This window comes from Lutzomyia longipalpis, chromosome 4 (assembly GCF_024334085.1).
Source record: "Lutzomyia longipalpis isolate SR_M1_2022 chromosome 4, ASM2433408v1".
Taxonomy (NCBI): Eukaryota; Metazoa; Arthropoda; class Insecta; order Diptera; family Psychodidae; genus Lutzomyia; species Lutzomyia longipalpis.
Window position 1 is genome coordinate 23,052,701 of NC_074710.1, and position 18,261 is coordinate 23,070,961.

At 32.8% G+C, this 18,261-nt stretch overlaps 1 protein-coding gene across 1 annotated transcript in view; it reads left to right on the forward strand.

The window, feature by feature from the left end:
* Nucleotides 1-14,130, forward strand: part of LOC129794966 (hemicentin-1) — a 107,313-nt gene extending 93,183 nt beyond the window's left edge. The window contains exons 15-18 of the mRNA XM_055835914.1: nt 1,196-1,277; nt 5,541-5,665; nt 7,049-7,315; nt 9,895-14,130. Coding sequence (XP_055691889.1) covers nt 1,196-1,277; nt 5,541-5,665; nt 7,049-7,315; nt 9,895-10,182 — 762 coding nt within the window. The 3' untranslated portion in view covers nt 10,183-14,130. The remainder of the gene's footprint in view (nt 1-1,195; nt 1,278-5,540; nt 5,666-7,048; nt 7,316-9,894) is intronic.
* Nucleotides 14,131-18,261: the final 4,131 nt, after the last annotated feature.

The following is an 18,261-nucleotide window of genomic DNA, read 5'->3' on the forward strand; positions in this document are numbered from 1 at the left end:
CTAGAAAATCATAAGGATTCTGAAATCTTTTAGTCTCTTGAATTTTATGACCTAAAATATGTTTCGGAATCAAGAATATTGAAGTTTTTTTGACCTCGTGGGCTTTTTTTGGCCTTCTTTTTTTTTAACTTCTTTTTCCAGAAAATAACTTTGGAATCGGAATCTGATTTTCAATAGTTTTTTGGCTTGAAATTACTCTGATTCCGAAATCTTCTGGTTTTTTGATGTTTTTCACGTGAAATCAGTGAAAATCTAGAGTTTTGAAGCTATTTAGCCAGGAAAATATTCTGAACCTAGAATCTTGAAGTCCAGGAAGGTTTTGGCCCAGAAATTTATTTTGAATCAAATATTCCTATACCTTTTTGACTAGAACATCATGCAGATCCTGAAATCTTGTAGTTTCTTGAGATTTTTTTGACAAAGAAAATATACTTCAGAATCAGAAATCTGAAACTTTATTTATTTTTTATAATAAAAATGGTCTTCATTAAACAGAAAAATATCTAGTTTTAAAAGCTCTGGACTAAAGTCTCTAAAGACTTTGTCAAGCTCTTTTAATTCTGAAATCTAATTAAAATTTCAAAAAGCCAGAATTTAAAATCTAGGCTTCAAATTTCTAGAAACTGAGTCTCTTCGAATTTCTTTAGAAATTTCTCGCATTAAATATCATATTTCGTAAATTCTAAAAACAGTTTAACTTCAAAATTCTGTGTAAATGTGTAGTTATATTTTACAAATTAACCGCCCATAATTTCATTAAATAATTTTTAAATTAAATTTTCTTTGACAGAAAATTCAAATGAAAAATACGTAGGAAAAAAATTCTAGGAATGATTTTTGCATATTTGCACCTTTTGTGGGAAATTAAATTGTGTACCTACATATGTGGTGCGAAAATTCATGTGAAATTTCCAAATGGGGAGTCCGTTGAAATGGAGTATTTGCAAAATTTTCCCTGGGAAAGTGTTAAATTTTCATGGGAAAAGTCGTCGTGTAGCAAAAATTAAATTTATATGATGAAAACTAATAAATTATGCACATACATAGCACAGGGAAAGTCTCCTCCCACTAAAAAGCAAAACTTTTTCTCTTGTCTCTTTTCCACCTGCGCACATCTCTGCAACTTTTATCACATGGACGGACTATCACCAACCACCCGCATCATCCCAAATGGGGGCGATACAACCAAATGAAGGTGTTGGCATTCAATCTCCAAGGATCAAGTAATTGGTATCGTTTGCACGCAAAAACACTTCCGGCGCCACTTCTCAGAACAGGTAATTATGCCATTCAAGTATTGAATTAATTTTCCAGCATGGGAGGAAATAGATTTAACTTAATATAACACAAAACAAACCCCCAGCGACAGGGGGGGGGAAGTGAAAATCCCAAGGGTTGTGTGATAGATAAATTTCTATGTGGGGCGAGCTTTCGGGGGGAACACATAGCATCGATTTGAAGGCCCAAAGCGCCTCGATGTTTGCAAAACTTCCGGGTGAGAATGAACTTTCTCTCGGTGAAGGCAATTTGCAAGAGGACAAAGGTGAAATTCGATATTAAACAACAAAAGGACCAAGAGGATTACCCCCACGTGCCTCCCGCTCTCTCTCTCTCAGAAAAGCCTAAGACAAAGAGAAAATTTAATAGTGCACGCCAAAAGTTTCTTATCCACTTAGCACTTCTCACTTTTTCCACCCACTTCCCCCTTATTTCCCCCAGTTAAAATTCAGCGGCACTGTGAGGGAAAAATTGCGGAAAAGGGGTCACGTCTATTCATTAAAATGTTCAACTGAAATATCCCCCCGAATTTGCTGATTCATTAGAAGCTCCATTATCCGTGTACTGTATACGTATAATACGGAATTAATGGGAAAAGCTTGCACGTCATTAAAATAATAAAAAAACAAGATCCTTAATTAATGATATTAATTAACACGAATGATTTATTTTATCCATCCAAAAAAAATCAATTTGCAAATATGCAATGCAAAATGGATTTATTTTAAATCCATCTATTGGTATTTCATAGAAAAAGAGATAATCGGGATAGTAATATTGGTTACATGGATGTTTTTTGGGTTATTTTCGAGTCAATCCAACTAAACTCTCATTATTCTTAATTACAATTTTGTTTAATTAAAAATAAATGGACATATGACTTCTGTCAGAGCGAGCTTAAATTTACTATGAGCATCAATTAGCAAAAAAAGAGCATCTAAAAAGTTTTCCAGTCGAACTACCGTCGATCTGTTTGTTTGTTTGTCTGTTTACTCGTTAATCCGTCTTTTCATTCATTCTTTTATCCCGTTTACTCGTTTATTTTGTTTATTCGACCGTTTATTAGTTCATTCATTAGGTCTTTTGGTCGTTATTTCGTTTTTCCGTTAATTCAAATCGTTTCTTTGTCCGTTAATTTATTTTTTCCGTTTAACTGGTCATTTACTTATTGGTTACTTTCTTCGTTCTTTTAATCCTTTACTCGTTAATCCGTTTTCCATTTATTATTTTTCCCTTTACTCGTTTATTCATTTCCTTCGTTTGTCTGTTCATTCGTTTTTCAGTTCTTTATTTTGTTTCTTCGTTTGTTTGTTAGTTCATTCATTAATTCTTTTAATCGTTATTTCGTTTTTCCGTTAATTCAAATCGTTTCTTTGTTTTTCAATAGTGTCTTTGTCCGTTAATTAATTTTTCCGTTTAGCTGTTCAATTGCTTATTGGTTAGTTTCTTCGTTATTTTAACACGAACGAGGACCGAACACTTTTTACATACGCGGAGGATCAAAATGGTCACAGTGTCCATCATAATAGAAAAGGCCAAAATATTAAATGTTTTGTTAATTGTAGATCTGGGGAAACATAACCTCAAAAAGCTGTCAAAATGTATGACAATTTGAATGGCCACAGTGACCATTTTCATCCTCCGCGTATAATTTCGACTTTGACCTTAATTATCTTTTAAAAAGCAAAATATTTTCCGGATTTTCTTTCACCTAACTAAAAGTAATTGAAATTTATTACACGTAGACGTGAGAATTATCACGATAGGTCTAATAGATTATAATCTATGACGATTTAAAAACTCAAAATGGCCACGGTGTCCATATAAATCCTCTAAGTGTTAATCCTTTACTCGTTAATCCGTGTTACTGTTTATTTTTTCCGGTTACTCGTTTATTAGTTTGTCCGTTCATTCCGTTCATTCATTTTTCAGTTCATTATTTTTCAATATTAAATTTTTCTTATTTTCTAACTAATTAAAAATGTTCTAAAAGAAACGCTCTTAAGTAAATTTTGTCAACTTCCAAGCTTTTGTTAGATTTCATTGCTAAATTATTCAATTGGAATGCAAAGAAAGCAAATTCCCTTTTCAATCTACAACTTAATAAATATTGCAAAGAAATGAATTTTCCTTTTCCTTCCCTATCCTCCGTTAAAGATCTTTTATGTCTATAGAATTTAATCATGCACGGAGAATTTACTTTTCTGGTGTGTTCAGCTGTATTGAAAAATTCAATAAATATTTGCACAAATATCTGGAGTTGTTGGTACGTTGGTGTTTGTACTGCAATAATGCTGCATCTTTTATGCAAGAATTTTTATGCTGTGATTTATTAGATTTTTTTCCTTTTAAAGAGGAGTTCTCTAGAACATCTAGTTAGAACGAATTTTTTATTACGAAGGAATAATTGAATTTTCTTCCTGTTGCAATGAGATTTTTCTCATTAATTATCTAAAAGGGTTGTCTCCTAGTAATTCAGACAAGTTTTTAGTAGATATTTCTTTTTTTTCTAATAATAAAAATTCAAATTTAACCCTTTCGCGTTTCATTAGGTTTTAATTTGAAACGTAAAACATTAAATAACTCTGGATTTATGTTATTTAATTTAAATTTTAAATTGTTGAAGAGTAAAAAAAATGTTTAACTATCTTTTATTTTTAAGCGAATTTATTCGTTTTATTACTTATAGAAATATTTCGTGGGTGTAATAAATGTCTTGTCAAAAAAATTTACCCGGCCGGCACACGTATGTCTGAGTTTATATTGCATTTTCTTTATATTATTTACTCAACTTTAATATTAATTTCCATCATTTATGTTCAAAACAGTGCTTTTTTATTTTCTTCGGACCATTTTATTCTTATCTTATTGTCTTCTCTATTTGTATTGTTGTGTAATTTATTATTGTTTTATTATTGTTTTATTATTGTTATTATTTTACTAATCGTAAAAAAAACCTTCAAAAATCATTGTACTGTCTAAGTTTAAAGCAAAAATCTTAAAAATCTTAAAAATCTCAAAAAAAAATTAGCTACTTTTAAGAAGGAGAATAATGTGCTTAAGCATTTGCAAGTCATAAAGTATCATGTTGACCAGCCGGGTTAATGGAAAATTACATGATAATTTTTTACACCGTGTATAAAATCAAAAATTACGCCAATAAATGTCAAATCGGCTGTAAAATGTTCAATTTTATTACTTTAAAACCATTTTTCGTTAGACATGAAGCATTAAAACATAAATTTTTTAGAACGAAATTTTAAGAATGTTCTCAGATAAATTTTGACGTAAAAAAATCATTAAAGTAAAACATTTCAATATTGATCCTTTCACAATCCAATGATCCATAAAAGGGATAAAAAAGAGAAAAACTTTCTAAACTTGTATGAATTTTACTCAAAATCCTATCTCTTCTGCTCGGTTGCAGTTTTATAACGAACGATAAAGTTTAACTCATTTCCTTTTTTTTTCTCCATCTACCATCTCTAAATTAATTAACTCCACCATTGTACAGGATTAAAATCTCCGTGATCCCATGGAAACATTCTCAATTAGTTAAAATGTCTGGAAAAAAATGTTGAATATCACAGAAAAGTGGAAAAGAAAAAAAAAACGTTGATGGTATAAAATTAACCCGGCCGGTCGGTGGGTGTATAAATTGTAATAAATGCAAGTCATAGAGGGATGTCGAATATACTTTTCACACCGTTCCCGCATCCCATAAGTGGCATAAGGTGGGAGGGGGGGAGGTGAGGGAGGAATTATAAATTATTAATGAATAGCAGGATGATGCAGAGATAAAGGCTCAAGGAAGATCATCCAGTGACCGCGTGTGGGGGCGTGAAAGTGGGCCATGTGGAAAAAAGTCAGATCGGTACGGAACTCTGTGGGAAAAGTTCGTTGGAAAATACTTCTTCCACGGCTACTCCTTCAGAGATGCAGAACCCAACTCCATTTGCACCCTCCTACCCCCCCTCCTTCATTCCCCTCACCCTGAACAACCCTTATGCTTATGTACCATCTCACCTTGTTGGCCATTAATTCAGTTGCAGAGCGCAGCAAAAGTTCTTGGTGGAAAGTTTTACCTTTTGGAGGAAAATCCACCCCAACCCCTCGTGTTGAATCAGTTAATTTATGACATTGCAAAAAGACCCACCATTGGACACCTACACAGCCCTCCGCCCCTAGTCCTCCACCCCTTCGTACCACCCAAAGGTTTGCTTTTTGAGCATTAAAGTATCTTCCATATTTAATATTTGCAGCGTCATCGACTGCAGTGTTTGTGAAACTGACACCACTCCTTGGTGCCCTAATGGGTGTCGCCGGGACGCTCATCCTTGTGGTCGGAAGCATTGTCGTTTGCATAAAGATGCGACGTGGAAAACAGGTGAGTCTTCCCGCCTTTTTGTGCTTCTAAATATGCATAATAAGTGCTAAAAGCCACACTAACATTCATTTTTCTGGCACTTTCCTTCACCTCATGCATTTTCACCGTACACCCCACTCTGAGAATTTTTACCCAAAAACAAAGTACTAAAGTTACATACGAAATTATTCTGTTTTCTCGGGATGAAAAGTAATTGGCGCTGGAATATTTTCAAAATGGCTGCCATCAGCTATTTCAATATGGCGGATACTAGTGCTTTATTTAAGTATTATTTGGTAGATTTTCTTCTAGACTTCGTTAGAATAATACAAAATTTGCATTGAAATTGTCTCAATAATCAATCGCTTTTGTTCACAAAATTTGAAAATTTTAATGTTTTTAGGCTCATTCTTAGCTTTTAATTTAAAATTGATCAAGTTGTTTTGTCAAAATGGCCGCCTAAATCTAAACTTGTTATTTTCAATAAAGCTCGAGAACAGCTTAATCGATTTTGGTCAAATCAGTTTCAAATGAAAGCTTTCAAGAAGCCTTATAAATGTCTAAGAGTCGAAACTTTCTAAAATGGGCGCAAGAGGGTGTTAAATAAATAATTTTCCTTAGTTATTGAAGGTTAAAGGACAGTAAATATGAAAACTCTTCAAGTCCGATAATAAAAGTAGAATTCTGAATGATTATAACAATTTTTTAGCTCATTTTTGCACATCTATCCATTTAAATTGACCTAAGCTTTCATTCCAATGCTAATGAATAATAATAACTTTTATTATTTTCCTAATAATAATTTTTAAAAGTAGATTACCTTCAAAGGAGTTTATTCACTGATCTATGGAAAAATTTCTCATTCAGGGAACAATCTGAATATGTCAAAGGGATTTCTTACTTTTTCCCCTTGGATCAGCTGAAAAAATTCGTTAAAAATTTGTTAAAAAATATAAGCAATGACGTCACTTTTGTGGTTTTGTAATCTCCTTCCATGTACGAAGAATAAAATAAAAATAGCACAAAAACATAAAACAAACACCAAATAATCGGAGAAATATTTGGAATAATGTTTCATGCATTGAAAGAAACTAAGAGACAAAAAAGTGGCGTCATTGTTGGCATTTTTTAGTAAATCTTTACAAGCTTTCTCCAACTGATTTCAGAGAAAAATGGGAAATCTCTGACGATTAGTTTTTTGAAAGATTTTTCATTGTTCTTTTACCGAGAGAAAATTCTTTAAAAAAAAATTAAACAACTTAATGGCTTTTCGTGACAATAAAAACCATTTCGTGATAAGCAACGAAGGAATTGTTTAAATCACAGACTTTCTTATTCAACCCACATAACATAGAACATTGCAAACCATTGAATTATTTATGCTTAATCGTGTGTTGTATGCAGCAAAAACGGGACCATCGAACGACGGATGCCAATACAGGTGATGTGGACAAGGATAAGGGGAGTGCAGAGCCACTGAGTCGCAACATGGGAAGCCATTCGAGTATTGACGACAAGAATCCCGATGTGGTGCCCCAGGAGAACAGTGAGGATGAATTTTTGTCCGAAGAAAAAGCCTTTGAGCGTCTCAATTCGGATCGAATTCTCTACAGCTCACGCCTAAACTCCTCGTCACCGCCACCCCTGTCGCCGGCGAGCTTCCCAAAGAATGTGAGTGGAATTTTCATTGTTCCATCAGATTATCTTTCCTTCCTCCTCCCCAACCTGCACCTGTCCGTTTAGCCCCCCTGCCTGACGCACACCTCTTTGCAGCATTCCCAGGGAAATTCTTTAGCTACACCCCCAACCCATTCCCTGAAAGTTAGGAAGAGTATCCAACGTATCTCTTGGCGGGAAGTGCAGCCCATCCACACCGGAATCACGTGCAGCGTTTTAACGTGCGCTAAATTCCCCAATGCGAATGTGGGGCTAATTTGGGCGGTAATGAAGAAAATGCACGGAACATGAATTCCGTCAGCGGGTCTGTCTCGCTCGACTAATGGATTGCAATTTTCAACTCTTTATGCCACCCCTATGCCTCTCCCACCCCTCCGGAAAAGCTAAATTTTTCACTCATCCTCAAAAGTGAATCATTTTTTTTTCAACGTTTTACTCAATTAAGAGAAACTGGAACAACTTTTTTGAAAAAAAAAGTTTGTAAAAGAAAATTATTGTCTATAAACTCACTATAAGCTCATTAAAAATTTATAAATAATACCCGGAAAAAAATCCAAGAGAAATAATTTATAGTTTTGAGAAATAAAATAGAAGAAAAAACTCATAGTTCTATGAAAGTTTCTTTAATATTTAAATGTAGGGGAAACTGGGGCTGTTTTTTAACCTTTTTTATGGAATTTTTTTGTGAATTGAAGGATAATTAGAATAAGATGCTGAATCCCCCCACTCGTCGGACAAATTCAAAAGTAACCCCCCTCTAAAATTTAGTTCTATCTACGCCCCTGGTAAGAAATTACCGGTCTCAGAAAAATTTTAAAATTTTAATCATTTCAGAGTTTAATAATAAAATCAATTAAACTAAGGGATGGTCCCGTTATATTTTACACATTTTTTTAGTCGAAATCAGCAAAACATCAGTCATTTTTGAACCATTTTTGTCATCAATAATCAATGTTTTTTTTGTTTTAAGATTATTCTGTTAACTTCTTATCTAAATGTTTTTTTTGTGTTTTTTAAATGCAAAATATTTCAAATTATTAAAAAAAAATAGAATTAATTATTTTTCAATGAAAAATAAATATTAAAAACTAAGGCTCAAAAATACTTATAACGAAGCCAAAATATCTTAAGTCATTCAGATATTCAGATAAAAAGTTATGAGGTAAAAACTTATATTTAACGAAATCCAAAACCTCCAAGAAAGTTTTTACATGAAACGTGCATGAACTCCTTTTCATATTTTTTTTCTTATAAGGGGGGTCTCTTTTAAATATTAAATATTTCAATTTTTCTTGGGGTTTTTCTTACAATTGATTTTCAAGTGTTGGCCACATTTAAAGACTTATTATTGAAGAGTAAGAAAATCACTTTTCCTCATCTTAGGTGCGACGCCATCTTGAGATTTCCCTCAAAACACAAAGGAAGGTTTTTCTCAGGATCTACTGGAAGGATTTTGATGGGGTAAAAAGCAAATGAAAGAGGAAGGATTAGCCAAGAATGTACCGGAACAAATTTTTGAATTTCGACTCAGAAGCTGAGAAAAGTCAATAAGAATATTTATTTACTTTTCTTAGCTTCTGAGTAGAAATTCAAAAATCTGTTCCGGTACATTCTTTGCTAATGCTTCCTCTTTCATTTGCTTTTTATCCCATCAAAATCCATCCAGTAGATCCTGAGAAAAACCTACCTTTGTGTTTTAGGACAGTTCTGTGGAAAAGTCGGAAAATCACAAGATGGCGTCGCACCTAAAATGGCGAAAAGTGATTTTATTACTCTTCAATAATTAGGCTACAAATGTAACCAACATCGGAAAACCAAGTTTAAGGAAAACCCCAAGAAAAGTGAAAACATTAAAAGTATGTCAAGTAAAAAAAATTGCCACATTCGGTAAAAACATTTTATTTCCTCATTCATCACATTCCAATGGATTCTTCCTTGACTAATTGCACTCCGTAAAAGCTGGAGAAAATTCCTCCCCAAATACTCTGTGCGATTTTTTTTAAATGTTCAAACAATTGCTCAGCGAAGAAGTAAATGGGGGTAGTCTATTGAAAGTTTTTGAGAGCTTTTTTTTGTTAGCTAAAGTGCGGCAGCTTGAAAGTTATTGACGTGCAAATGCAAGGAGAAAAAAGCTCTTGAGATTTTTATTATACCCTCTTCATGGGGGCGGAAAGTAGGAGAGATAGATTGTTGAGACAATAGCAGCACGAGGAAGATGCATCACGTGGAATTTATCACTCCACGACTATATATAGAGATTCACTCGGGTGCTGAAGAGATGAGAAAAAGCTCTCGAGGAATTCGGGCGAGGAAAGGAGTCTCGCAGGTGGATGTAATTTTTAATCCACCAGCAGGTTTTTTTTTCTTCTTCATCTTCTGAACCTCTTAAGTCGTCGTTCTCTGGGCAAGGACGGGGGTGTGTTGAAGAATTTTGTGGGGTAATTACGCGCTCTTCTGGAGCCAAGAGGGTGTGGGAGGGAGTTTCCAGAAGAATTTCCCATGAGAAGCTTGCAGCAGACTCATTATCCATGGCACTGACATTAATTAAATTTTCATCTTTTGTATCTTCGCAGTTTGGCGAATTATCGCTGACGACAAATCCCTCCTTCACGCTCTACAGCTCCCCCCAGCGACGGCCGCTCTACTCATCGCCGCCGCTCACAATTCTCGCGCGATCCCCACCAAATGTGTACAGTCGCAACCCCACGCGCTATGGGATCTACGACAGCCCCACAACGGTGCAGGCGAGTGGGAGCTTTGGGGGTTCAACGGTGCCACTGCTCAACAATGGCGGCGGTGCGGCGTCCTTCACCTCCAGCACGGCGTTAGGAAGTAATCTCGAGGACACGGCAATTTCCTGAGACAAGGGGGGCTCGTCGTGCCATCTCATTTGCATCGGCGAGCGCCCCGAACGTACCACAGTGGTCTAAATTTCAAAACAAAGCCACGCACAACCCCAACTTTCGCGCGTTTTCACAACCAAGCCAATATGGCTGAAGAGTCACCCCCCACCACCACACAACTCAAGACTCCTCAGTCATGGATCATCACATTTACTTGCAGAGAAGCCTAAATTGGTCAACATAAAGCAGTTAAAAGTCCTAACTTCTAGCATGTTCACCAACTTGGGGCTCCTCTGTAATTGTTAGATAGATTAAATAAAGAAAAAATATCTCTATTATAATTTGAGAACAGATTTTTATTGGAAACTCGAGGAACGAATTTACTATATAAATACTGTTGTAGTTTAGATTTATATATAAATCTGTTGGAGGCCAATTCGCGGCATAAACAGAGTTGAGAAGACTCTCGTGAAGTTCTAGATAAAAGATTTTCGATGAGATTTTGTTTGAGATTTTGTTGAGAAATTTACGTAGAGGTCGCTACTTGACGGTTTTCTTTTTCCTGACTCGATTTTCGCTAGAGAAAAAGTTATAGGAATAGAAAATAATCTTTCGGCTAGAATGAACTTTTAACATGACAGGGAGATCCCTTTTACATAAACTCCTTCAGCCAACATAACCTCACTTTATTGTTAAACAATTTTAAAAGAAACTGGCAATGTGTACGGAAATAAACTTTAAAAAAAAAGCATGGAAACGACCAACAGCATAAAAAGCGGGATTTTCTGTTTAATTCCTTACAACCAATCCAAACAAACGTTTCTCTTTAAAAAAAAAAAAAAGTAAGTGAGGTTATGTCAAAATGAGGATTTTATGCGAGATAAATGTCAAAGAAACGCACCCAACGCACCTCAAGCCAAAAAAAAATACAAGATTTCCTAGTCAGCTCAGAGCTCTATTAAACTGTTTTAAGGAGCAAAAATTGCTTCCAAATACAGAGAAAGGTACCAAAAATTTGCCTGAAAATAAGTTTTCTTCTCAATTTTACTTTTTTTTTATTTACTTTATTTTTTTTTATATAAATCTCATTGCGAAATGTTTTATATTTCCTCAGGTATCCTATACAATTGGAAACCATATTATAAAATTTTTATTCTAATAAAACTTTCCCTTTTGGACCTTTAATCAACTGTGTGGATGTCCAAATGACGTCCAGCCCGAAAAACATAAGAAAATATGATGAAATCTTTAAATTTCAATTCTCTGACGAAAAGAGAGAGAAAAGTTTCTTTCAATTGGAAGTTATTTTTATATAAAAACTTGCATGAAAAATTGTTTCAAAATAATTTGCTAAGAAATTAAACTTTATTTTCTCTGCGGAAGGCCGAAAGCTTTGGAAAATTACGGATTTTCTTTAAAAAAAATGTACTAAAGGCCTGAAAAGTTATTAACTTAATCTAACATAAATCACTCCAAACACTCCAAACGGCCTAATAGAAACATTTATTTCCCATATTTAAAAAAAAACTTATCGAAAATCTATCAAAAAAAATCACGTGGAGTGTTCAACTCTGTTTGCAACAAAAGAAATGCCATTTATGATGAAAACTCTGAGTGAAAGAGAGGAGAATTAAAGTCAATGTTATCTCATGTGGAATTGTAAAAAAAAAAACGTAAAAAATGTCATATTTGTTCATATAAAACTCTTTGAGGATTTATCCTTGCCTAATTGAATTTTCAAAGAAATAAAAAAATAAAAGAGAAAAACGAGATGAAAACGAAACAAGGATGGTTATAAAGGACACAAAATTATTGCATTTTATGGGAAAAAAAGGATGAGGAGAAAATGTGAATGAGTGTATGTATAGAAGAAAGCGAAAGATGCAGAATTATGTAAATATTTATATAAAATATAGGAGAAAACTTGCGGAAGGAAGGAAGGCACTGTAAGAAGGAGAAAATGCACGGCAATACCAAGAACTCGGCTATAAAGAATTTTTTTTCACTTCAATTCAATTAAAATACAATCCATTTGACGAAGTATTTTTGCCTCCCGTGGCAAAAGAGAAGCCTTTTGAGAGACTTTCCCGGGTAATGCGGAATTTTCCTGCTTAAAATGAATTCAATTGAGAGAGAATTTAATTTGAAATTTAATACTCGAATGGAATTTATTGAATAATTTGCTGCGTTCGCATTGCAGTTAAATAGCTTCCCAACAAGCTTTTACCTCTGTAAAATGCTTATTTAGACTTCCATTGAAGTTGAATAGGATGCAGAAATTTATTCAGTTTATTTTTGCTTTGCCTGTCTTTCAGAGAAAATTATCAAAGGAAATTTCTTTTCTATGGTGGTTGAATAGACTGAAAATTTTAAATTAAAGTTTTTTTTTGTAAACTCTTTCCAATATTATTTATTGGTGAAATAATTATTGGTCGGGAATAATATACTGTAAGGAACACCGGGGTCAGTTGATACACTTATTGAAATTTACCACGATTTATTTAAGAAATTTTTAAAATTTTCACAAAGTTTAGCTTGAAAGTTGTCTAGAAAAGTCAATTCTCAACTAGAATTCTTAAAATCCTTCCCTAAATATTCTAAAATTCTTCCTTTAACCGAATTTATATGAATTTATGTTACATTAAAAATTCGAATGCATTTTTTGCACTCAAAGATTCAAAACAGACGGGCGGGATATTTTATTGACAACAGTAGAGCATTTTTTGACATATTTGATGTATTTTTCGTGCTGACATAACCCCACTTTTTTATTTTATTTGCAATAAAAGTAAGATTTTTTGGGAAATTCACAAAGAAAAACCTTAAGAGGGATGTCCGTGAAGCGATAAAGTAATTTTCCAACCGAAAATCGACAGGAAATATTTTATTGTCAGAAAAGTGACTTTGAGGTTATGTTACCAGGAAAAACTATTTAAAAAAAAAAATATATTGATTCATTTGACCCCATTGATTTTCTTTGTTGTATTTTAATAAAAGTTAGAAATCAATTACTTTTGTGACTGTTTTTCAACAAGATTTTTTTTTAAGTGTTACTTTAAAATAATAAAAAAAAACTAAAGATTTAAAACAAATCATAAATAAATTACGAAATTTTACTTTAAAATTCAGTAAATTAGCCACAGACTTCTTTCACTCTTATTAGACTATTTTGTCAAAATCATGTACTTAGGGATGGCTTAATTTACTGCAAATTTCACCATTCAAATTCACCACCTTGAACTTCCCCCTCGGATGCGCGCCAAATTCAAACTAATATTTTTTAACAGTTTCCGGAACTCTTTCTGGATACCTTGGAAGATTTTTGACTATGCTCCTGTGGCTCAATGATTTTGAAAACTCAATTTAAATTAATATTTTACAAAGAAAATAAAAATTAATTAATTTATTAAAATAATAATCTTCTAATTCAGAATTGACTTAAAATCATTTAGAAGAGTTCTTAAGCTTCTAAAAGAGTTTAAAATGTTTAATTACATTTTCTGGGTGTCCAACCTTACCACATCTTCCCCTATTAGCCATTATTCTTGGTGTTGCCTCCCAGTATGACTACTGTACAATATAATTTCCTTTTTCATATTTCTTCCTGTTATTTAATAACTAATGAATACTTTGTTGCATTATTTATTCGTCCCTGTGTTGTGTTCCCTTTTATCCCAGCATAAAATTAAAATAGAGCGTGTCTTTTACTAACTTTTTCTTCAAAGAAACTTTTTTTAATCCATTACCGGGAGAGAGGGTGGATGAAGAAGTAAAGAAGAAGAAAAAACTTACATACAGTGCCATTTAAAATTCACAAAACTTTATTAAACTTTTAAGTTTTTAAATAATAAAAATGAATGAAAAATGTTTTCTACTTGGTATTTGTTTACTTAACAAAAAAAATATATCAATGCATTGTGGAGGAGATAAAAATAAATCATGAGACAAAGTGGAAAAAAATATAAATGTGCGTTTGAATTGAATTATTTTATCCGCAATTTAATTTATTGGTGATCGTTACTTTTTTTTCGTGGAAGGGGAAATAGGAAATTGTCATTTAATATTGAATGATGCCTCCGCGTGCATTTTCAATCACAAAGCTCCGTTTTTTCCTCCAACGAGACACATCCGGAAAACTTAAATTATATTAAATTTACTTAACTTTCCTGAACGATGAATGAGAAGGATCCTGGATAGGGTAAATTTCATCACCCAATCAGTTTCGCTTCATGGACAATTTCATGCCGGATGCGAAGAGAATTTTCTGTATTTATTTGGCATTGAGAATTCATCTCTTTCTCCCTCTTCTTTTTAATACAAATAGCAATGACGCGTCCACTAATAGCGAGCTTTGGATCCTTTTCAGTGGAGCTTTCAGTTTTCCTAAAATACGCGGAACTGGAGGAAAGTTAATCGAAGTCATTACCAATTTTACGGTGATAAAAGAGATTCGTTTTGTGCTTCAAATTCTTTTCATCCTCCACCCGTGAGGGGAGGCTTGCAATGGATTTTCCACGCAGTCACCTAAATACAATGAAAATTGCCTTTTCCACGCGCGGCCTTTTGTTCCTCCTAAGCAAAAGGCATTCAGTGCGAATTATCGAGCATGAAATGGTAAGTTAATGATCAGCAAGTTCCTTTGTAAGCGCCAAAAATTCACGGAGGTAATTTGCAAAAATAGACAAAGAATTACCTGCATATAGAACATTTTGAATTCTTGACTTTAGTCATATGATTAAACATTAAGAACAAATAAAAATAATTTTTCAGTGATTTTTCATGAGAAAAATGATAAATAATATGAAATGGAAGGAAAATTAATGAAACAATTAGTTTGTAGGGGAAACTGGGGCCATTTTTAATTATTAACCCTCTCGCGTTCATTGGGTAATACAATTTTTTTTTAATATTATTAAGTAAAAGAAAAGAAAGACGTTTTGCCCGAGAAATAACTTCTAAGAGCATCCATAGAATAAATATCGCGATAAAAGAAGAGCATGTTTCAATGTTTCTATGTTTCACGTGGACGCAAAAGAATTAAAAACATCTGAAAATCCATTTTTATTAAAAATTTGATCAAATAAAATATTTAAAATTCTCCAATTAACGTCTTTGTGTGAAACATCTATTAAAATGTTTCAAAATGGAGGCTTTTATAAACACTTTTTTTTGTTATCTGTTAATACAAAAATCATCAAATAAATTGAAATGTTGCGTAAAATATAGTTTTCAACTAACTTCAGAATTATTCAAATAATTTTGCAGCACTTTTGTTAAATGTTTAAATGTTTAAAATAAATCGTTTAAAATGTTTTCAGAAAACTTTCTTGAGTATTTTTGGTATCGTTTACCCTTTTGCGATCGCATGAAACATGGAAACATTCGAACATTTCGTCAAAATATTTACTATGTGAATGATCTCAGAGATCTCAAAGAACATTTCTCAGTTAAAACATCTTCTTATTCTTTGACTTAACCCTTTTGCGTTCTTTGTTTCATTCGCTGACACAAACGTGAAACATTTTCTTTTTCTCAATGTATAATGAATTTAATTGTTTTTCCAAGGTATAAATGCATAAAATTCACACAGAAAAGGCTAAAGAAAGAGCTTTGACTGAGAAATGTTCTCTCCAGGGGAATCATCAGTTATGATGGCACCCCCTTTATAAATAAAAAAAAAAAAAAAAAATGTTCTCTCGTGATGAAAAGAGCGCATGTTTCAATGTATAAATATTTCTATGTTTCATGCCGACTTAAATGGATTAAACAATGGTTGTGTTGATATCGGTATAACGACCGATACAAATTTAAAAGTAGAAGAAGCCATTTTACATTTTCGCGTCCACATGAAACATTGAAACATTAAAACATGCGTTCTTTTTCTCACAATATTTATTCTGTGGATGTTTTCAGAGGATTTTTCTCATGAAAAACGCCTTCTTTGGCCTTTTATGTGTGAATTCAATGCATTTCTGCCTTGGAAAAACAATTAAATCCTTTAAAAATCATCAAAAATAAAAATGTTTCACGTTTGTGTCTTCGTATACCTAACCAAAAAACACGAAAGAATTATTACTTTGCTATGTTTATCAATTTAATTATTTTTATTTTATTCATAATGCTCTAAAAATACATTTTTCGAACAAAATGCATGACCCAATGAATGCGAAAGGGTTAAGCAAATTAATTTTCGGTGCTGCAAAAACTATGTTGCATTCTGTGAAAATACGAAACATTTCCTTATCACGTAATTGAGGAAATGAGAAAACTTTAACTCCATGATTTTCATTTTCTATGCTAAATGAATCAACAGAGCTGTTAAAATTGCCTCATTTGATAAGAAAATGTCGCCAATAAAGATTTTTTTCTGCTACAGCAACAATCTTCACATTTTGACGTAATTTATGTGAAAAAAAGTGCTTGGTTGCAATTTTTTTGGTCACAACTGTTTGCCACCCAGCAGATTCACCCGCGTGCCGATAAAATGAGAATTCTCTTCAATTTTTTTTTGTTGTTGCTGCCACAACTCTGTAGGCTTTTCCAAAATCAGCTGAGACGCGGGCTTAAATTGTGGCAAAAAGTGCACACACAGTGCCACCCAAAGAGCGACCACCTTGGCCCGTGATTTAGAGATTTGAATCGCAATTTCCATCGTGTGATCTTGAAATATATAAAATCAATTTAGTTTACCACACATTTCTGGCTCTCTTTTGCTTCCCGCCATAAATAAATTTAGTTTAAAAAAAGAGAAGAAAAAAAAAAGCATTCGAGTGTGGAAAAAAGAGCCATCAAGATCAGAAGAGTTTGTTGATATTGAAGTTTTGATCTTTTTTTTTCAACAGAAATTATCTACGCTTCTTTTATGCTTAATCTGCGATCTTTTTCTATCGGTTTATTGAAATAAAATTTATTTTTAGTTGAAATTTAATTCCTTTTCTGTTGATTTTGTTGAGATATTATCAAGAAGCAGACTTCTCATAAACTTCTCATGCAACAGCTTAAAATAGAAAATTCCACAAAACTATCATTGAAATAACCAATAAAAAAATTGAAGTTTTTTATTACATTTTCATTACTTTTCCTAGAAATGAAAGATTTATAAATTAGATCAATTTTGTGGAATAGAAAAAATGATTCATTTCCTTTTTATTTTTATTATTTCTTTTTTGATATTGTTTCGTTTGCATAAATTGTTCGCGAAATTAAAACAATAAAAGATATAAAAGTAATTAAAAACTTTTTTTTAACTCTTTCGCGTCTGCATGAAACATTGAAACATTGAAATATTCGATCTTTTCACCACGATATTTATTTTGTAGATGTTTTCAAGGAACATTTCTCACTCAGAATGTTTTCATTGATCTAATTTACGTTTCAACCCTTTCGCGTCCACATGGAATATAATAACATTGAAACATGCGCTTCTTTTATCGCAATATTTATTCTATGGATGTTCTCAGTCAAAAAATCTTCTTTGATCTAATTTACGTAAAAACGCATTTCTAAAACACAATTAAATTAAGTAAAATTTGGGAAAATAAAATGTTTCACGTTTGATTCTGTGTATGACCCAAGGAACTCGAAAGGGTTAACACATTTCTATATTGGAAAAGCTATTAATGAATTTAAAAAATTAAACAAAATTCAATAAAATTTAAGAAAATAAAATGTTTTTCGTTAAGATCAACGTATGACCCAAAAAACGCAAAAGGGTTATCACAATTATTCTATGGATAATTATCAGAAGCCATTTCTCAAACAGAGCGTCTTCTTTGGCCTCTTTGATGTAAAATTAAGGCATTTCGGGGCATTTCTAACCTAAAAAATCAATTGAAGAAACATTTTTTTCATGTTTGAATTAACGTATTACGCATATTACTTTCACAAAGAAAGCGAAAAGGATTAAAAAGGAGTCTTATGCACAATACATTGGGTAAATCACCTGGTTGTAACTAAATTCATTATTCTCATATTTTTATGCACGAAAATTAGAAATGAGGTTATGTGGTTTTGAGGTTATGTTCCTTTCGAAAGCGTCATGGTAAATCAGAATGATCCATTCTGAACTCAAAAATAAATAAAGTTAAGCCTTAAAAC